The following is a 21,894-nucleotide window of genomic DNA, read 5'->3' as shown; positions in this document are numbered from 1 at the left end:
AACAAATCACTAAATGATAACACAATCAGAGAATGTGCAGCGAGTACAGGATTTGGACCAGGAATCTCATGAAATCCAACAGCAACAGGGGCAACCGCCCACAGGACAGATCAGGGCAGGGCCACACAGTGCTGTAGCAAACTCCCTGAAGGGAGAATTAAAGAGGTGGACATGATGTGCAGGAGCTAAGCACCTCAACGTGCTGTTACTGCCGAGATGCCGCGGCTCGGCAGGCTTGCTCCATCTTGTCTGCATTCCACAGCGAACACACTGGAAGTGGCTCGTGGAAAATTCCACCTTTGTGGCATTTAGAAGGGAAGATTGGAACGATAAAGGGCAGGAACCTGGTAACTGCTGCAGTGAAGTGTTGACATGAAGAGGCTTGTGTTGCTTTTTAATTAAAGGTCTTTGTTGGATCTGCCCCTGAATTTATGACCAATGTTGTATCAGCGAGTGGTGGAGGTACTTGTGGACAAACACATTTTGGAAATTACAGCCAAGAGACCTTAAGCCATGAGGCATAACACAAAGACTGAAGACAGTGGGGAAATCCTGCAATATATATTGGTTGTCTGACTTAAGATTTAATGAGAACAGGATTTAACATGCTAATTAGTTTACTATCCTCATGCTACACTAGGCTACACAGCTAAGCTGCTGGTGGAAGGAACCTTACTGTTGTGGTGAAAAGTTGTCAAGAGGTTTGTTGCTTTTTAATGAAAATGTCGGTTTTGTCTGTGCTTGTAATTGTGAAAATACAGATGTACAGATTTTAGAAATCAACACTTGCCTGACATACCACTCACATATCGTTGTGGTTTATGAGGCTAGACAGCCAAGAAGCCGTTAGCTTAGCATAAAAGAAAGGCAAAAAAAACGAAACAAAAAAGGAAACTAATAGCCTGGAGGCTCAAGTCACAAAAAGGTTTTGTACAGATTGAACAAGAACAACATGCAAATTAGTGTTCAAACTTGACAGTAAGGTAAGGTAAGGAAATTCGACTCTGAAGGTCAGAGGAACCGCACTAACCACCTAACAATGGCTAGCTGTCTAACATAAATATTGCTCCGGATCTATACTGGAACACTATCAACTCGGTTATTTGGGTGTGATGTCATTCTGAGGGCCGAGCTCCGAGGTATAATGGAACGCGGCTTTGACATGAAAAAGGTTATGTTTTCTTAAATGTCTTTGTTGGATCTGATGGTAAATGTTATAACAGCAAAAGTTCATGTGAGTAATCCCATTTCAGAAATCACACAAATCCTTGATACCACATCCTAGTCAAGCCCGTCTGGTGAATATGAATCTCTACAGCCAAGAGACCATTAGCTTAGCATAACCAGAAAGCGGTTAGCTTGAAGTCTCAGTTGGTCGTTCTGTTTACCTCAAGGCAACTACAATGTTGTTGTACAGCTTGAACGTAAAATAAGTTTTGCCATGCTAATGAGTTTGTGATCTTTGCACTACACGCCCAGCTAAATATAAAACATCCCATGAATCTTCAAAGTTAATCCTGAGCTTTTGTTTTGATTATATAGGATTTCAGTTTCATTTACATGGGACATTTTTGGCTGAGAAACATCTCAACTTCATATCAGATCGAGTGTTACGTATAAGATCTAGAATGTCACCGCGGTTTTCGAGTGAAGAACGAACCCTAGATTCTGCATCTTGCTTTTCATTTTTAAAGTTTTTCATTCACAATAAAGCACTAATAGTATTTAACTTGCAGATGCAGCGTCACTGTTTTTCCTGGAGTTGAATTAATCTTTCAAAGCCCCAGTTTGAGAATCGCCATGTTAGCTGCCTTTGAACTGCAACCATTTAAAGAGATTAAAATCTGGGCCTTGAGCTAATGCATTCACACAGTGTTCAGCATGAGTCAGTGTCCCTTGGGGGGGCGGGCTCTGGATTGGCTCATCAAAGCATAAATCTCTGCAAACTGACATGTCAACGAAGCCCTTTTCCTCCCTGATACATTCATTCCTCTCTTGAAATGTTTCTTTTCCTATAAAAATATAAAGATCTCAGTGAGTCTACCTTAATAAGGATAAGACAAAACCTGATTCACCCCTGAGTAATAAATCCTGAGCCGTACATCGAGAGAGCTCCGACGTGCTGATACTTGGTTCACGTCAGGGCAGGTCTCCGCCAATTCAAACTGTAACCCTCATCATTTCTGTGGAATGATTATTAATATTTCATTATTTCACAGAAGCTCATGTGACAGCACTTCCATTCCTGTCTGGACCGTTTTCTCTCCCTTCCGCTCCTCATTCCCTTTTTCCTCTGTAACCTACAGTGAGGCTCTCCGCTGGATACGCAGCAACATCATCCGTGTCTTCAAGTCTCGGCACAGCTTTGCATATCTCGGGTTGAAATTGCAGGAGGCTGCTGCCCCCGGGGCCTCTGAGGCTGAACCACACCCCAAACCCTGCACCCCCCACCCGCTCGGTGGGGTCCCTGTCCTCAGTAGCTCAATGGTAATGGGCGTCAAATGCCTCCCTCCCGTAGATTACACAGATATCACTGTGTTTCTCTTTTGTATCATTTTTTTTCTCTTGAGATGATACTGATTGAAAAGGGCTTTGACTTGTATCTTTTCAATAAGCAACATTGATTGTTGACATTTTGGGAAACACACTTATTTGCTTTCTTGAGGCAGCTTTGATTAGACCATTGATTCCACTCGTTTGTTTTTGTACAGTGAACATGAAGCTGCAGTAGGTTCGCTTACAGCTCAGCTTGGAAACTGGAAACAGGAAACTAACAACTTGTAAAACTAGATTTTCTCTTTTACACTTTGGTCATTATAATGAAAAGCATATGACGTGTTAATGAGGACGATCAAGCGATGCTGTAACAGGGATTTTGTTGTCAGGGGATTACGGGAGGCTAGCGTCCCCCCATTACTCCTCATTGTGCTAACCAGCTGCTGGCTCCAACAACATAATCAGAGTAGAATAATAAGGAGATCAATCTTCTCATTTAACTCTATGCAAGAAAGAAAAGAAGCTTATTTCCAGCAATGTCTGAAAACGTTTTTATATTCTGCCACTATATCAAAATCAAGTTTTCAGAACCTGCTGTTTTAAATCCAGCTGCCTTTTTCAACACAGCAGCTTCTAATCAGTTCTCTCAAGACAGAACAGGTCTAACTTTCGCCCCAGTTGAGTGAATTTTCTTCCCACCATCTTGCTCCCGCGCTGACGTGCAGCGCAGCATTCCAGGCGAGTCGAAACACATCCGTGCACGCTCCCTGTCCGAGGGAATCAGTTAAACTGGGTGGATGCAGGGAGAAGAGTGACCCACATACAACTCCAGGACTTAAGAGTTGCAGAAAATGAAATAAAGAACATGTGAAACTCAGGTAACCTCCCGGCAGGTTCTCCGAGGTAGAGTTTAGAGCATGAAGCTTCCTCGTAAACAGGATTCTTTTTCTTTTTATTATTGCTCAGGAGAAAAACTAAACTGGCCCTGCACTGGATTCAAAATGCTTCTGCGGTGGAATTTTTCTTTCTGTCCTGCACTTTTAAAATATTGAATAAGTTGACTTACATAAAGGTACAGCTAATTTCTCTGGCGTTCTCCATCAGCAGCTCCACTCAAACAGGGAATAAATCCTCTAAACAACGCGCCTGAAGAAACATCCCTTTGAAGAAAAAGCAAAGACAGTATCAGCAAACTAAAAAGGGCTTATTATGTCTGTCATTTCCATAAAGTTTGGGGTTTGAAAGTGCCACAGGATGTGCTTATTACTGATACATTTTCACCACAGTGAAAAATAACAATTTTCCAGTAGCCACAGTCACTCAAAGCGCTTCTTTACTGGAAAGAAACGTGACAGAGAAGATTTTTTGATGGGATTAATAACTTTGTTGTAGTTTGGTCATGAAAAGTAAGCTTCAGCGTGACTGGATTAATAGATTATTTTACAGTGAATCATCATGGAGTCATTTACAATAATCACTTGTGCTTTTCTGTACATTACCACATCACTTGTCAACTTTCCCCTTTAATCAGTATAAACAGAACAAATTTCTACACACGTTGGCTGTTGTGATTTAGATGCTGGTGTAATTTGAAAAGTTTTCTGTGGGGGAGGAGAGGGTTGTGGCCTAACAAGCATTTACTGAGTTTTTAAAAAAAAGCCTATATTAGGGTGTGGACTGGCTCCAAGGCAGAAAAGGGGGCAAGGTTTAACCCGGCTGCTGCATTGCCATTGGTGGAACCCGAGGACAAAAATACCTGTACCTGCTGCAGGTAAACAGACTGACATCAGGCACTGCAGGGATGGACTACTCCGGAAGGCTCCTCGGCTTTCTGTGCACTCCACTGCAGACTACAAGAGTTTGTGGGTTTGTTGAGTTGGTTCATTTCAGTTGCCGGTTCCGGATTGTGCATTTGGTGAATCTCCCCTTCTGACACAGGTGAGTTGAGGTTGAATTTATTACGAGTTCTGTCTTATGTGCAGAATTAAGTCTTGAGTTGGGGGGTGAATGTGTGAGCTGAAGGTTGGTGGGGATGTGAGAGCGAGGCAGTAACGGTCAGTTGTGTTTCTGTGAGTTTTGGTCTCTACATGTTCCGCAGCACCCTGTATTCACCGGGCTCAAAAGACTCCAGAAGGATGGAACCAGTGAGAACAGGTCCTGTCTTGTGCAGGGAGAGGCCGGCCTGGCACGCCCTTCACGCCCTTCACACCCTTCACGCTCCGATGACAGAGACAGGAGCATGTGCACCGCTGGAACCCGTCTTTCATGTATTTGTGTCTTTTAACTAATCTGCTACATCTCTTCCCGACAGAAGTTGAGGGAGACAGCCCGTCAAAGGGAATCATCCGTGTCAAGCATCCCAGCGACTCCTCACCGGCGGCAACCAGCGCGCTCGCTGCTCTCATCAGACCATCCATGTATTCTATCCTTCATTCCACCGGAGTCTGAGTAATGTGCCAATCAGATTTCAGTGGTGTGAAGAGTAAGACACATGGAATTTGTCATCTGGAGGAAAAACCACGTTACCTTTTAAGCTTTACTTTTTAAAATAAAGATGATTGTTGCTCTGTGAGAAAACGTATTGGACTCTATTGTCTTGTCATGTCGACCTGGTGTTGTTGAATGCAACGGTTCTACACAAGCACAGACGGAGGGACTTGTCCTCACCTGCATTGCGACAGCAGTTGAATACCGCTGCACTGATTGCACTTAAGAGTTACTGCAAGATCACAGAGTGCTGCCAGCCCCACTTTAAGTCTTTTAGGCTGTCACTCAGAGACGTTCTCGTGTCCTCACTCCGTCTTTCTGCCCTTGCCTCGCCAAGACACGGCAATTACATAATCACTCCTAAATTCCCATGTTTCCAAACCCACTGCAAATCGTGTTGGTGTCCCTCAAGTCTCCTCATTCTGTGACTGCACCCGTACATATATATATTGTCTGAACTGTAATGAGAAATTTTGAATAATTAATTTGTTTTACATCTTTTCCTCTCTAAAAATAAAATGCAGTTTTTAGCCAACACCCAGAGGGGAAATTAACCTGTGACATTAGCACGGGACATTTCCAAGATTCTTTTCAAACCCGTAATTATCTTGAATGGGGGCAGCTGGAGATCATTTGACAGCTACACTGGGCCCTGAGTCACCCCCGCTATAAATCATCCACCCAATTAAGGTGGAGGGAAACATAACGAATAAACAAATTAAGCAAGATGGTGCCAGATAAGCAGAGATTCACACAGAGTAGTGTTAAGTAACCGGGTTGTTATGACAGTTTTTCTGCTTAATTATAGTCAGTGAGACAATAGGTTTCCTCCTGCACACAGGCACAACACGTCATCCTAAACTACAGGTGATTACAGGTTATTTCTCAATCTGTCAGGAGAGTCTCATAAGGGAAATGTTTTAATAGCTCAGAAGAAAAAGCATCATTGTTATGAGCTACATTACAGATGAAAACATAATTTAACCTGTACAATATACAGACAGAAGGCTCAGGTTTCAGTCTTTATCATCTCCCCTGCAGCTCTGGGCGTGAGCAGGCTTCACATGGTAGACAGACTCGTGGCTCTCTCTTGCACTGGCTTCTCCTGCACCCCACACCTCAGCCTGCCGTTCACCTTTCTGTTGGATGCAATTATGACCACGGGGCTTAGCGCTGCGTAGAGCGACGAGAAGAATATCCGCAGGTCAGAGATCAGCGAGGACTCCATGGTCTGTCTCACAGTGAGAGTGTACACCCAAAACCCATTATCTACCCCATAGAGGACCACATACAGGGTCACCAGCGCCACCACGGCTTTGGCGGCCCGCTGCTCGGCCCCACCGCTCCCTCCACCTCCGCCTCTGCTGCTGCGCAGTCCTTTCACCTGCTGGCTGTGCTTGTAAAGAAACACCAGGATGGTCAGACTGGCAAGGGTCATGAGGGCCATGGGCACCACGTCTCTGCCCAACTGCGCTGCCCCGTTGGCTTCTTTGGACAGTTTTGAGGGGAAGTGCACGTAACAGAATTGTACATTAATGCCGTGGTTTGTGATGCTGGAGTTACTCTGTTTGCCAAAGGAGAAGAGAATGGCTGCCGAGCTCATGCAGGTGTTGACAAGCCAGATGAAGAAGAACAGCCAGCCCAGATAGCGGGCGACCAAGGCACGGGCGGAAGCCCAGTGTGACCCGGGAGGGGCGATGCTCAGGCACTGGTAGGCGCTCAGGACGAAGGTGAGCCAGATGGAGAGGGAGCGTGACGTCCTGTAGACAAAGATCACAGCTTTACAGCCTGTATCGCTGAAGACGCTGGCCAGGGAAAAGGAGGCCAGGGTCTCCAGCAGACAGCGGACGCCCACCACCAGCAGGTTCACACAGGCCAGATGCAGGACGATGGCGTCTGCCGGGAGGAGCCGGTTCTCCTGATGCAGCAGCAGGAGTAATGCCAGGATGACTGCAGCGTTCCCCGGGACGCCAACGACAGTGAGGGATAGATAGAGCATCCCACGAACAAAGATTTCTGATGACATTCCTGCAGGGACAGAGCGAAGATAATAAAAGATTAAATCAATAACTACATAAACCAAGGGCCAACTGTCCCCTTAAATTCAGCCAAGCGGAAATCTTCCACACTTTTGTTCCCTAAATGTGAAGATTTTTAAAAATCAAGATCCAAAAACATTTCCTTGGGAAAATGGTGAAAATGTTGAAAAACATCTAAATATATTAATAATAAATGCAAAAAATGCTATGAGTATATCTATGTGTGTGTGCGTGCGTGCGTGTGTGTGCGTGTGTGTGTGTGTGCGTGTGTGTGTGTGTGTGTGTGTGTGTGTGTGTGTGCGTGTGTGTGTGTATGTGTGTAGTAATAATAGTAAAGATACAGACAGTCAATAGAAAAATGTACAAATGCAAATAACTATGATGCAACCTACACGCTAGGCCTTTACTACCACCTGTGGTAGTGCAGTCAAGTTATCATTTCTTATGTTCTTGAATATTAAATGATACCTCACATTCAAAATGACATAAGAGTTATAAACGTCACCCACTCACCTGCAGTCGAGAGGTCTGAGCTGGACCTTGTCCCCGATCCCTCTCTCCTGGTGCCGTCAACTTGTTTGTGCTCTTATACCTGCAAACAGGTGACGGCTGTTGGATCTGCTTTGTACGGTCCATTGACTTCTCTTCCCTCAGCCTCCAATTACTTGAGATCAATTCAGATGACTGCCTCTGTCCCCTCGCTGGGTTTCACACCGACGGGATAACACAGAGAAAGCTGTGTGTGGATTTACCAACAGCGAGAAACATAGATTCAACCAGAGGACGGAGAAAAAAGGTGTTAATTAACAGATGATATCAATTAGTTCCATGTTTATTCCCCGAAAAAAAGAGATTAAAACCATTTCTCAGTGTCACTGTTTCACCAAGTGGAGACTTTTAAAAGTTTTTTCTTCCTCCAATTAAGCACTAAAGTTTTTATTTATTTCTGAAATCAATTTTCGAACGCCAGCCATTAAAGAGAGCGGCCCGTCAGATACCAACACCACAGTGTCCTCCAGTGGAGAAGTCTGACACACAGTAAAACACAGAGGACATCGGGTGTGATCGATCACCTGCAGTTTCATCTGTAGAGCCCGACAGAGCATCCGATTTATGATTGCATAATTCATCCGCACCAATAAAAGTCCTTAAAATGGAAATAAAGCTAAACCGTGAGGATGTTGTAAGGGTGAATCAGTGTGGGTGGGCCGTGTGATTTAACTGCAACATGTCCCACAGCAGGGGACTCTGTAATGAGTATTAAGACCATTTCTCACAGGAGCATAGCGAGACACGTCCTCCACTGAAATTAACGGCAACCTCTCTTATAATTCTACAATATGACCATAATGAGATTAGCTGCATGTACAATAGGCTCATCAGGCCGAGCTCTGTATGTTGGTACTGATAGTGATGCTGGTTCAGTTACCACTTATCTTGCATTTTCACATTTGTACTTGCATTTGTTTTACATAACGATGCATTGGTTTTATGTCTGTTTAGTTTAGTGGGATTTTGCTGTTATGTTATGTTTTGTTTGTGTGTGTTTCAGCAGGATTATGCTACTGAATGTAATCCTGCAAAACTTGGCGGAAGGATTTAAAATTGCTCAAGAAAGAACTCATCAAACTTTGGTGCTGATCCAAACAAAGAGGTTGATAAATGTTTTTACATTGTTGTTCTTTTTGCTGTTGCTGTTGCTGTTATTTTCAACAATTCCAGAGGGAATCATTCATGGATCTTTATGAAACATATATGTGCAATGTGGTGCAGCTTGAGTGAATTTAAGGGGGGTGGTTGGGCCTTGGCGGAGGTATGCGCTCTACTGAGTGCAATTCCAGTTTAAGTGGATATATGACCTTTAGTTCAGAAGAGGGATAACTCTCTCTGCTGCTCTTCATAGGTTGTTTTATCTCCTTGTACAAATCAGTTTTTTAAGGACATAGGCTACATCGTATAAAGATTGTGATTTGACTTTTTTTTTGCTGTATAAGTGAAACCGAGATGTGCAGACAGGTTCCTAAATGTCTCTCTCGACTTGATGTCATCTGCAAAAGGAATGAAGGTGCATCCATTGAGCGTTATGAATGAAACCTTTATTTTGTCTGCATGTTTGAATGATATCAGGATACCTAAGTTGTCAGGTGGTGCAGCAGTTAGTTGCCTCACAGCAGAAAGGTTCCTGGTTTGAATCCTGGTTTGACTTCCTCCCACGGTCCAAACACATGCAGATTGGTGTAAGGGTTAACTGGAGACTCTCTCGGGGGGAAAAGATAAGCAGTTTAGATAATGGACGGATAAGTTGTCTCCGAGTTTGAAGTGAACTTATCACAGTCGAAGCCCAAAGACAAATAAAATCTAGTCGTGAGACGTCACGTTTCCCCCAAACCCCCCCTCCTCCTCCTCCTCCTCCTCCTCCTCTCCTCAGAAGCAGATGAAGAGAGTGAGGCCTGTCAGCGTCAGAGTGAGCGTCTGCTGAGCCAAAAGCTTCTTAAATCACACATTTTGCTGTGGGACAGCTTAACTGGCACAGTGACAAGTGAACTGAATATTCTCTCCTCAGCAGCCAGAGACGTTTAACATATTTAAAGTTGCAAAAGGTTGAAAAGTGAAATTTATCTGAGCTCATTTAAGTTGCATATAAACAGCAAACTGAATTGAATATTATAGTTGTAGTTTCGTAGTTGTAGTGTCCTAATGTAAGATAAATATTATTATAATTGTTAATTTTGATTGAATCAGTATATAAATTAAATAAGTGTAATGTGGGTAAAACTATTTACATCTTCCATTCGTAACAAATAGAATGAATAGTGTCCAGAGGGGGAAGTCTCCTTTAAGAATCTTGCAGCACATTGTACATGATGACTTCCCCTGAGCAGGACATGCTTGAACTTGCCTTTTTAATGAGCTCTCTGAACTTGTAAACATGTTATAAACACACAGGGAAATAACACGTCTCATGATGCTTATCAAACACTAATGCACACGCTCACAATCTGAGTTTTGCCACAAAATAGAGGATTCCTGACCGGTAGGTTGATTTTTAACTTGACATTTACAGTAGATGCTGCAGTGTACATGTTCCAAAGTTCTGCTCGAGCACACGTCAGCACCAATGGTGAAGAACATTAATGAATAATAGCCACTCGTCCCTGTGCCCCCAATTAGTACAGACACGTTTGTTATATTGCTAATTGTCTCGCTCCTCTGTGTCTGTTAACAGCTCCCAGGACATGGAGGAGGCAGGGAGCGTGCACTAGAAGCACCAGCTGTGCACGTAAAAGCCTCCTGATGACTCATTCAAGGCATCATCAGGCCCATTGTGCATCAATATTAACCTCACACTGTCATCTCCGTAGGGGTTGTCTAATTCTTTTTTTTTTTTTTTTTTTTATGTAACTCCACGGGGGAATTAAGCATTTATAACAATTCAGAAGACTGACTTGTTGTTTCTCTGTCCAAAGAAACGTAACAGCTGGAAGGAAGTTTAGAGTTCACTTGTGTTTTCTCGTTTTTTATGTCAGTAACTTTTTTATGACTGATGAAAGTTTTCCCAACATTAAAAACTAATCTGAAATGCTGGGTCGGGAGCATCGTGATTCATATTGGAAAAAAAAAGAGGGCGCTCTGCAAACTCACGCCACATTTGTTTGAACGTTTCCCATCACACTTGTGCTTCTGCGTCTGACTCTAAACCAGAACCCACTCTAATTTATTATACTTATTAAGCTGGTCCATGGGGTGTGACATAGTTCTCTCCCTTGAAATAAAAGGGAATATTTTCAAGTTAATTAGGATGTCACATTAAAACTTAAAGGTTGGTTCACTTTTTAAGAAACGGTTGCTTACTGTAATTATTTCTTCTGTTCACACTGGTCCTGAAAATGTCTCATCCTGACATGTTTCGAGAGTTTGGTCTGCAGATTATCGTGAGAGGGTGGAAATCTGTTGATTCACCTCCAGCACATGTACGGTTCTCTCAGCTGGGAGTTGTAACAGCACGTGTATATATAGATTTGTTTTGTTTCCTTATTGTGTTGCTTAAGTTCCTCTCTGCGTTTCTACACTTTCCTGTTGTGACTTTTACCGTTTAAAACCAAATAGGGTATTAATCATAGCAGTGGAGGTGATGGAGGACAAACTCCACAGCCCTCGCCCTGTGCAAAACTAAATGTTCCTAAGCTTTTCCTAAGTTCGGCATTCTGAGTTCATCAAATCAAGTCATTTTTTAGCACCTGTGTTACAAACCATCTGCTGCAGCTCAGCACAGAAACATTGTCAAGGAAACACAAAGAGGGAATTTCATAATTTAACTGCTGTAGCTGTGGAGGACGCTGAAGTGATTTATTCAACCCAGATGTCTGAAGCCTCACATCATATTAAAATATGATATGAGGCCATCAAATGAACTTTGCAGAACAAGGACTGCAGATTTTTTCCCCCCATCCTCTGTTGAAGAGGAATGTTTACAGCATGCAAAAAGGTTTCCATGCATATGTGTGCACCTGATTATTGTTGTATTGGTTTAAGTCAGACTTGAAAAGTTGTGTGTATTTTGCAGTGGTACTGAATTCCCTGGCAGCTCTTGCCCTCTGAGACCAGCTCAGATTTAATAGGTAATTTAATTTGCCAAACTGGTCTGTACTCTGCAATGTTGGCCAATGGTCTCAAGGGGCAACATAGACTATAAATCGTAATTACACAGGGTATTAAACAGGTAACACTCAACAGGCTTTACTTTTCTTCCGCAACTTCAGGTGAGCATCATTTTCTCAGCGAGAACATCTTGTCAGGTCAAGGTTTTTAGTTTTTGTTGCTGCCTGTTTGTAACAGATTTGATTCTCTGTCTACTTTGCCGATAACGGCCGCTGCAGGCGTGTGATGTCATGGATCTGTGTGTGACCATCAAAGGGGTTTCCTTCCTCTTGCAAACAGGGATGGGCATCCTGGGGAACGCCGTGGTGCTGCTGGCTTACGGCCACATCATCTACGCCGAACCCAAGCTCCTTCCCGTGGACATGATCCTGTGCCACCTGGCCTTTGCCAACCTGATGCTGCTGCTGACCCGCTGCGTCCCTCAGACCATGACCGTGTTCGGGCTGAGGCATTTGCTGAACGACGGCGGCTGCAAGGTGGTGATCTACGCCTACCGCATCGGACGGGCTCTGTCGGTGTGCATCACCTGCATGCTCAGTGTGTTCCAGGCAGTGACCCTCGCCCCCGCTGGGCCCCGTTTGTCCAGGTTGAAGCCTGCCCTTCCCTCCCTGGTCCTCCCAACCTTTGCAGGGCTGTGGCTCCTCAACATGGCTGTATGCATCGCAGCGCCATTCTTCTCCATGGCGCCACGTAACGGCACTGTGCCCGCATTTACCCTCAACCTGGGCTTCTGTCACGTGGACTTCAGAGACCACCTGTCCTACGTGATCAACGGGGTGGCTGTCTCTGTGAGGGATTTTGCGTTTGTCGCCCTGATGTTGGGCTCCAGCGGCTACATCCTGGTACTTCTCCATCACCACAGCCGCAAGGTGAGAGGGATCCGTCGTACTCACGGCGGTGGAGCGGAGACCCGAGCGGCCAAAACGGTGATCACCCTGGTGGTTCTGTACGTGGTCTTCTTCGGGATTGATAACGTGATCTGGATCTACATGCTGACGGTGGCCAAGGTGTCACCGGTGGTGGCTGACATGAGGGTGTTCTTCTCCTCCTCCTACGCCTTTCTCAGCCCCTACTTCATCATGTCTTCCAACAAGAAGGTCAAGGCCAAGATCATGTGTGCATCTGAGCAGGAGCAGCCATCAGTGGACACTCAGGAGTCGAATGACAAATGACTCCACTTCTCTGTCCTGACAGGCTGTTGACGCACCTGCAGGGCAGCGGCAGAGTTGTTCTCTCAGACGTTATCATTTTGAGCACTGGTGCACAGATGACTGTCATTTAGTTGAGTGGTGGACCTTTTAGAAAGTAACAGAGACAAGTGTCTGCAGTGTTGTCGTCTCTTGAGTGTATATTTTCATCTGAATCATAAATACACAGGTGTCTGAATTGAACTCTCTGACGTTTGTGGTCATTTCGTTGTTTCTTAGTTGTGAGAAACTGTTGCTTTTCTTTGTCTTTATTTGTGACAGTATGATTGTGCAAAATGCTATTTGAGGAAAGATAAAACCACAAGCACTGATGTCTCAAGAATCAGTTTTTATATTGTACAATGTCCGTAAGCTTTAAATTCTGGTTATGTTATTTACAAACCTTAAGATTTGACTGAAATCAGGCAGTTAAGTGTGGAGCAAATATGTTCCAGAATTATGTTTAAGAAGTTAAATACAACATTGGCTATGTGAAGGCAAGAAATTGTTCTCTAAATTGTATTAGGGTTGCTGTTGCAATGGGGCAAATTGTTGGAACACGACATCACTGAGCCCATTAAATAGAATCGAATAAAATAAAATAAAGATAAAATATAATTACAAGGAAAATATTCTCTATTAAGGTAGATGAAAATTAAAATAAAGGGTTAAGAAATTGCAAGGAAATTATAAAGGATCACATTGAGTGAATATGCAATTAATTTTTATAAAATTATATTAAAAAACGAATAAAACCTGTAAATTATAAGACAAAAAGTACTGTCTACATTTCAAAAGCAATATAGTTATATGGGATAAAAAAATATATAAAAATATAATAATAAATCTACTAATAAAGACAAGATAATAGTCAGTGACAGTCCATTGTTTCAATGTCTTTCTCTTGCTGCGCTCTGATTGGTTGAATAAGTTATATGGGTATTTTATGCTCTGGGATTAGCCTGTCAGGCGGCCCCTTCCATCTGCTTTAACCCATTTACATAAAATAAATCAGTGATCGAGTTAGAATATGAACTTTTGATTCAATCAAGCTTTTAAACATTAATTTTCGGATAATCTTACCCACACTGAACGATGAAGTCCCGTCTGAGAGACAAAACCCAGGGACGAAACAAACCCATTTTCAACACAACAAACTCCGGAAATGAAAAGCGGAAAAACGAGCTTCAACAAACAAACTGGAAGTTCAGCGAAGTGAAACAAATGAGGAACAAACGTGTCTGCGAACAACAACACGCGCGGGAGAGGAAAACACGTTTTTAAATGTAGCCTCGAGGCTGCGAGGCTGTTTTGAATGTCGCCGGGTTAGCTCACAGGTTAGCAGTTAGCCTTTAGCTCAGCATGCTAACAGCTGGAGCTCAATCTGACTCGTGTTTACAGTTTGTGATGCTTCCAGTTGCCTCTGGTTTGTGAAGAGTGTTGTGTCTGCTGCAGGTGAGTGTGGTTGTGTAGCTGCTGCTGTTCGCTAACTGTGTTGTTTACCTCCACGTTTGTTTACAGATGCTACACACCTCAATGTGACCTGTTGTTGTGTCTGTGTGTGTCAGGTTCAGTGTGGAGGAGTCGCTGCTGAGTTTAATGACAGATCCTGGATCAAAGCCCGGTTCCTCCGCCCGAGAGATCTGAGTGACATGACCTGACTCTGGGTTCACTGCTCCGCACCAGAATGGCCAGAATCGCCTGGTACCAAGAGAAGGTACAACAAACTGATGGAACCAAGATATAAAGTATTAAATCTAAAGAATATAATGTTATCAGTGCATTGAAAGTCTTTGACATCATTTCTGACTAGAAGCTTTGGAGGGTAATAAAGAATAGACTAGAATAAAATGAGTTTAATTATGAATATGGCAAACGTGATATCAAACACATTTGACAAACATTGTTTTTAGTGTAGTATTTATTCTTATAAAGTGTTTGTATGTGTTTGCATAGTGTTTGTACATATTTGCATTCAGTGTTTATATTGCGTGAGTTTGTATATATTTGTATATTATGCTTACGTAATGGTTTTGTATGTTTATCAAAATAATGTGTTGATCTTTATTTGCACATTATCTTTCTGCAATGTCTTTGAATGAATAGTGTTTTTATCAAGTTTTTGCATATATTTGTACATGAGGTCTATGTAAAATGTCAGTCTGTAGCTTCACATTAATATACAAAGAACTGTTTTTATAAACATTATATGAAAACACAATATATATTTACATTTGTTTATATTCTCCTTCCACTCACATAGATTCACACACACACACACACACACACACACACACACACACACACACACACACACACACACACAGGGCATCCATGCTTGTGTAGTGGGGTAGATGCCAAACCTTATTTGACCCTAACCTTAAATGTATTTTATATTTATTCGTAGAATTTATTTATATTTTGTTGTTGTTACAGATTGGTGCCTACGATCAACAAGTCTGGGAGAAATCTCTTGAGAAGGCAGATCTAAATGTGAGACTCCTACAAATCAAATGAATAGATGGATTTATTTATATGTGAATTACCACTAAATTGAAGTGTCCTTTCATTTAGGGTTTAGACCGCAAACCAAAGAAGACCTGTTACATCAAACAAGACCTCATCGATGTTGATTTAGTAAGAGGTAAGAATAAACAATGAGATGTTTGTTGTTATTGTTGTTACTTAACCTGCAACTCTCTGCTCACCTACGTAGTCGTTTGTTCCTCTAACTTTAACTCTTCACCAAATACAGAGAAGAAGCTGCAAATATACAATTCATTTGATTGTCTACTGTGTAGTGAGTTACCCATATTTCTCATTACCCTCAGGATCCACATTCGGAAAAGCCAAACCCGAGAGTCCGTGGGCAGCGTTGACTCGAAAAGGTCTAGTCCGAGTTCTGCTGTTCCCCTTCTTCTTCCAGTGGTGGATCCAGGTGACCTCCAGGTCCATCTCCTCATGCATCCTTGTCCTCTACTTCATGCAAGGTTAGAATCACTCTGACCAGTCACATTCATATTTGGGCTGTGGTTTTATTGGAAAAAGGCTCGAAATCTGAATGTTAAACATTGACATTATGATATGAAAACCTCTATTTTACAGGCTTCATACACAGTGACTCTTTTTTTTAAAGACTCTGACATTTATATAATATTGAACCTGAACCTCTTGAAATCCACTGACTTGTTGATAATTTACTTTTATTTTAAATCTATTACAGCTGAAAGTCAGTGTCTGCATTTGTGGCTCTCTGGGCCCCGCTACACCTGAGCAGCAGGAAGATCTCATTAGTGAGCATTCTGTTATAATGTCTCCCTTAAGAGACCATTTTGTTTATTGTTTCCAAATGCTTTGCTCCCCTCAGTGGCAGCGGTGGTGCTGTACTTGGAGGTCCCCGGGGCGAGTGCCAGCGAGGTGTTTGGACCCATTTGTCTGATGCTGCTGCTGGGCACTGTGCATTGCCAGATTGTGTCGACTGAGTCCAGCCGGTGGCCCTCGGGCAGTCCAGCTGCCAGCAGCACCACCAGCCCTGTGCGCAGACGGAGGTGATTTTTCTCATTGTTAGGCAGTGCACACTCTCACCTCTCGGCATAAACCCACACATTATGCAGACAGATAGACTCTGCCGTGCTGTGGCATGCTCTCACTCCTGTGGTTGTATACTCGATCGGCTCCATTCACCAACTCCTGTCTCGAATTTTATTTTTGTTCTGTCTCTATTAGGCCGAAGAAAAGCAGAGGGTCGAAAAAATCGGAAGAAAAGAACAACATAGCGGACACTCCACAGCCGGGGCCCTGGCCCTTTGAAGAGAGTCAACGTCTATACGGGAATGAGGAGAGGAGGGTACTGTCTTTAACTGAGCTGAGCTAATATTTCATTTTTAGAAAGTTTAATCTTCTAGTCTCAAAATTGGCAGATTAATGAGACAAGTCATTAATGATACAAATGAACACCTGCATGATCAATGCAATTAATGACCCTCCTCAACCGCGACTAGAGTATCTGATCAATGTTAGAACCCTTGTTAATGTCGTATTTACTCCTGGGTAATATCAATCATGTTCATTAGATTGTTGGATGGGCTTGTTATGTTGTTTATCTCTGTAAAGGATGGTTTTCAAAGGAACTGCAGTTTCAAAAATAATATCATGTCTTCTGATGCATTCGAAGAAAAACTAGCAGCAGAAGATAAAATGAGAAAAAGACGAAACTTGAGCTGAGAAAACTAGAGCCATAAAATATCTGATAACATATATATAAATGAGAAGTAGTAGTCGCTGTTAAGAGGAGCCAATGTCGTGTATTTGTAAAAGGATTTACTGAAATGAAAGTTTTAAACATTTAAAAGAAGTTCTGAAGCACGATTTTTCATTATCAATCATTATAAAATGTGTTTCTACTTCAGGAATGATGCTTCAGTGATTTAGTAAATGAATAAAAAATGAAACAAGAAAATGTAATTTGTATTTATGCATTTTTCTCTTGGAATACATTGTTAAGATTCTGTGTTGTGTCTTCATGTTCTCTAGCAGAACGTAAGAAGGTCTGGCTTTGGGGCATCTGATGAGTTCTCCAGTGAGGAAGAGGAGGAGGAGGAGGAGGGGATACAACCTGTTGAACAGATTCATGATCCAGCTCATCCAGAGAGACTCCCTGCTGCATCTGCACTCGGGTCTTCTGTTAGAAAGAGAAAGCTGAAGTCCAACCCCAAACCTCAGGTAGACGTATCATTTCACTCTCTGTCAATGAAAGTCGAGGTACATTTAATGTTCAACAATTAAATGTCTTGTTTTTAATATGCACTGTTTGATTTGAGAGCAGGAAGGAACTGTAGCCTCCGTATTGGCGCAACCTCGAGAGGTGGAGCGTCTCAGGCCGAGCGTTGGCTCTCGTCCCGCCTCCGACACCGACGACACAATGTGGGAGGAGCTTCTCCAAGACCCCGACTCTGCCAGCACAGGTAGCAGTGACAGTGAGGGGAACGGGAGGTACAACGCTGGCCTGGCACTGCCACAAGCCACCACTCTGAGCAGTGATGATGAGAGCCTGCAGCAGGGGATCACCGGAGTAAGTCAATATCTGTCAATTGATTAATCAAGTCATCGTTTTTACTGCCTAAATTCTAAAGATGTTTACTTTAGGTGAGAAAATTTGAAAAGGCAAACATTGACCATTTAATAACAAGTCACTGAAAATGTTCTGTCAATTGACTGAATGGTTAATCAACATTTTTTAGCAGCTCAATTTAGCTCAAATAAAACTCACGCTGTACACTACATATAATACATAGAGTACATACATTCATGGTTTTGCACACTAGAAACCATCTTTTAACAGGATGTTATCTGTTGTTTTCCTTTTTTAGAGCCAGCTCTCCTGGCTTCAGGCCTGCCATCCATCCAAGGACCGTGTCAGTGCCATAATATGGGAGCAGGGCGAGTGTAAGAAAGCCGATATGTCTGTGCTGGAGATCAGTGGGATCATCCTCACACGGGTAAACATTTATCTTTTTGTGCTGATTTAAACCAACAGTCTTGTCTGTCTGAGGTGCTGCAGCTTTTTATCAGTAAACAACATGTCTCCTGATTCTCTCTCCTGGAAACAGGTGAAGTTAGTGGAGCAGGGCATGGGTTACCTTGTCTTCGGTGGCCTCATGACTGCCACACTGGCACTGCTTCCAATCGCTTTCCACTTGGCTCAGCATCTGGACATGTCGAGCCTTGGCTCCCTGGCTCTGACAGAACTGGCACAGAAGGTGGTCGGGCAGCATGGTGTCAAGGCCTACGCCTTTTTCTGCATCACAACAGTGCAAAGAGTCTGCCTCACCGGACTGTTTTTCTTCATGATGTGCGTGGCGGAGAGAACGTACAAGCAGGTGAGTGGTCACTTTGTTTGAAGAATCTACTGTGCTCTGTCCATCCTCTGTGGCTTCTGTAAAAAAGCTGTAACAATAATAATCTATATAAGAATATATTAATCTACTAAAAGCCTTTACATAAAGAGAGTGATAAAGCCTCAGGATTTGAACCTTAATCCCTGATCATTTGCATTGTGACGGCTTATTGTACCTTTTAAAATTATTGTTCTTAATCCAGATTGTGTCAAACACATTGATCCATCTTTTTATACACCCATGCCTCCCTCTAGTGGCATTTAGCAGGTAGTGTCTGCAGACGACACGATTGCCTACTTTCCTCTTTGCAGGACTGTGAAATTCTATCTCTTTCTCAGTATCTCTTACTGTTTGTCCACATTTCAACAGAGACTTGTATTTGCCAAATACTTCAGCCACATCACGTCAGGTCGCAAGGCCAAGAAATCTGAGATCCCTCATTTCCGGCTGAAGAAAGTCCAGAACATAAAGATGTGGTTGTCTCTTCGCTCGTTTCTCAGGGTTTGTATTCTCCTATTCTTTTATGACTTTTACCACTAGAGGGCACTGACTGGCCTTTTGTTTCTAGTGGCTCATCACTAAGTTTCTTATTCTTTGCAGAGACGAGGGCCGCAGCGCTCCGTTGATGTTATCGTCTCCACCATTTTCCTTTTGGCGCTTTCAATTTCATTCATCATTTGTGCCCAGGTCAGCCATCTATGAACACATTTAATAATGCTCAGCAAACTTCTCACAAAGTGCTGTGGACTGCAAATATCAACTATGCTGCTGCTTCTGCTCTTGTTCAGCTCCTGAGAAGCCACAAAACTTTCCTGGAGTCTCAGACAAACTGGGAGCTGATGGTGTGGGGCTCCTCCCTCATCCTCTTTCTGCTGCGGCTGGCCACACTGGGCTCAGAGACCAACTGCAAATACAGCAACTCGTCAGTGCTGCTCACTGAGCAGGTAAAGAGCAGAGGCTGCAGAACGTGCAGAATTAAAGGTTATATGGGTTCTAGGAGTGACACTCTGATGAGTCAGCTAATTTATTATTTATATCAAAGTGTGGGTCAGTGCCGGGTTAAATAAATCACCTGGTCAAACAGTCTCCTCTTGGTTTCAGATCAACTTGTATCTCAAGATGGAGAAAAAGCCCAATAAGAAAGAAGAACTCGGGATCGTGAACAATGTTTTGAAACTGGCTACAAAGCTGATGAAGGTGAGCATGAGTTTGTCGGTTCTGTTTTGCAGCCTTGATTTACTGTTGAATATTAAATTGGTGTTCATTGACAACTAAGTCGTTTTCCATGATGAACAAAATCCATTTTTGAATGTTTTTCTTTTATGTGTAAGAAAATGATACAAAATGAAAAATGTTACTCTTACAAACATTAAAAACTAAGAATCATTTGGCCAGACAGAAAATAGTTAGTTCTCGGTTTGAACACCACTGGGAGGAACCTATGGTGCTTTTTTACTTTTCTATATGTGACCTCAGATTGATATGATCCCTGCTTCTCTTCATCAGGAGCTGGATACTCCGTTCAGACTTCTGGGTCTGACAGTGAACCCTCTGATCTATAACATCACCCGAGTGGTCATCCTGTCCGCTGTGTCTGCTGTGGTCAGTGACCTGCTCGGCTTCAACATCAGAGTGAGTGGACTCCTTCCTCTAAGTTTTAAAAAAGCAGCTCCTGGGTTTCTGTTTAACATCTTAATGTTTTCATGACACTTGTTTTGTGAATACATGTTTTGTGAATTTCTGCTGGTTTGACTTGTTCTATAAAATGTCTCTGAGGTGCCGGTAAAACTTCTTTCTCTAACGAAAGTGTCTTTCTCATTTTCAGCTGTGGAAAATCAAGCCTTAATGTGAAAACAGCCAAACCACTAAACGTCGGACACTGGAGACCAGAGATCTTTGTCTCAGCTACAGAAAGCGTGCAAACCTACTGACAGTATATTCATCGTCTGTGCCTTCCAACTCCAGCATCTGTCTGCGTTCCATCAGTTCCACAGCCTGAGACGCTCTGACAATCGCTCTCACGCCGTCGCTGGCTCCTCACCTGGTGTTTCCCACTAACCCACTGCCTAACCTTTGACCCTTGAATGTTCTGAGTCGAGCTCTGACGTCATTTCCGGCTTTTGTTGCTTCAAACATTTTCAAGTTAGTTTTGTACAGATGTGTGAGATGTAAATGATTAAATACAGATAACGGATAGTTTATTCATCAGTATAATAATATAATTAACTATAAAACAAGCTGTGGTCTTTCTAGACTTTCTTTGGTGTCAGCTTTGATTTTAACCTTTTGTACTTAACAAGGAAATATTGTAACTGTAAGTAGGGTTTATTTATTTGGGGGTTTCTGCTTTAGCACTTACACTTGTACTGGTACCTGTAAGTCATGACTCTGTGACCACTATCTGCCTTTTGTATCGAGGACCATTGTTGAACAAAATAACTATGCAAAGAGGGTTAAGGAATTCTTTGATAGAAGTGAATAAAATGTTTTTCATCCACGGAGGCTGGCGTCAGGTTTTCACTGGTGGTGCTCCGTCCAGGGCCGTGGCAGCATGGTGGGCAAAGCAGGCAGCTGTACTCGGGGGGCTTGAGCTGAGAGAGGGGCCCCCAGGAATGCCTCATAAAGTTAGTCCACAGTACATATTATGTGAGAACCCTCTTAAATTATATGTCCAGCTGTGTACAGAAGAACGAATGACACCATGGTCAGGAACAAACAATATAAAAAACTTCTGAGATGTGGTTGAAGACTAGAACGTCTTATTCTTAATCTAAACTTTATTTATATTGATTGATTTCAAAAAGACAGACGTAGACAAAAGCAATTAAAAACAACTTAGGGCTAATGCAGTAAGATACAGATAAAAATGAAAAGATAAATAAAAAATGGAAGATAATGAAGGGGATCAATATTTAAATTATTATTTAAAGTGCTTTAAGATAAAGTATGTTGTGATTTGTTGCTGTTCTAACAAAATATGAATAGAATTTGAATTATTAAACGTGATCTACGCCACTGACGCATCCTGCTCTGGATCTTTTACGAACATTACGGCGGCGGAGGGACATGTGACGCACGGAGACACACCTCCAGCTCCAGCTGACGGAGCCGAGGTGGAGGACAAGGACA

General features: G+C 42.7%; 3 protein-coding genes across 5 annotated transcripts; 2 read left to right on the top strand and 1 right to left on the bottom strand.

Moving 5' to 3' along the window:
- Positions 1-6,043: 6,043 nt before the first annotated feature.
- LOC133000476 (olfactory receptor class A-like protein 1) lies at positions 6,044-7,009 on the bottom strand. The gene has a single exon (XM_061070421.1). It carries the CDS (start codon positions 7,007-7,009, stop codon positions 6,044-6,046), a length of 966 nt encoding a protein of 321 aa, XP_060926404.1.
- A 4,902-nt stretch (positions 7,010-11,911) lies between these two features.
- On the top strand, positions 11,912-12,853 carry LOC133000665 (olfactory receptor class A-like protein 1). The gene has a single exon (XM_061070617.1). The coding sequence runs from the start codon at positions 11,912-11,914 to the stop codon at positions 12,851-12,853; it is 942 nt and encodes a 313-aa protein (XP_060926600.1).
- Positions 12,854-14,033: 1,180 nt separating this feature from the next.
- phtf1 (putative homeodomain transcription factor 1) lies at positions 14,034-21,262 on the top strand. 3 transcript variants are annotated; one of them, XM_061069368.1, is made up of 17 exons: positions 14,034-14,205; positions 14,437-14,585; positions 15,305-15,361; positions 15,443-15,512; positions 15,700-15,858; positions 16,236-16,416; positions 16,595-16,715; positions 17,402-17,590; positions 17,694-17,939; positions 18,238-18,366; positions 18,478-18,747; positions 19,135-19,266; positions 19,366-19,452; positions 19,554-19,709; positions 19,867-19,962; positions 20,272-20,397; positions 20,591-21,262. In XM_061069368.1, exons 2-17 carry the CDS (start codon positions 14,556-14,558, stop codon positions 20,609-20,611), a joined length of 2,070 nt encoding a protein of 689 aa, XP_060925351.1. In that variant the 5' UTR covers positions 14,034-14,205; positions 14,437-14,555; the 3' UTR covers positions 20,612-21,262. The 3 variants fall into 3 exon arrangements, with proteins under 3 accessions (XP_060925351.1, XP_060925352.1, XP_060925350.1); XM_061069369.1 differs by having other exon boundaries at positions 14,034-14,323; positions 17,405-17,590; XM_061069367.1 differs by having other exon boundaries at positions 14,034-14,323.
- The last annotated feature ends 632 nt before the right edge of the window (positions 21,263-21,894 follow it).

This window comes from Limanda limanda, chromosome 4 (genome assembly GCF_963576545.1).
Source record: "Limanda limanda chromosome 4, fLimLim1.1, whole genome shotgun sequence".
NCBI lineage: Eukaryota > Metazoa > Chordata > Actinopteri > Pleuronectiformes > Pleuronectidae > Limanda > Limanda limanda.
The sequence above is the reverse complement of the archived record's forward strand: the minus strand, read 5'-3'. Positions and strand labels throughout refer to the sequence as shown.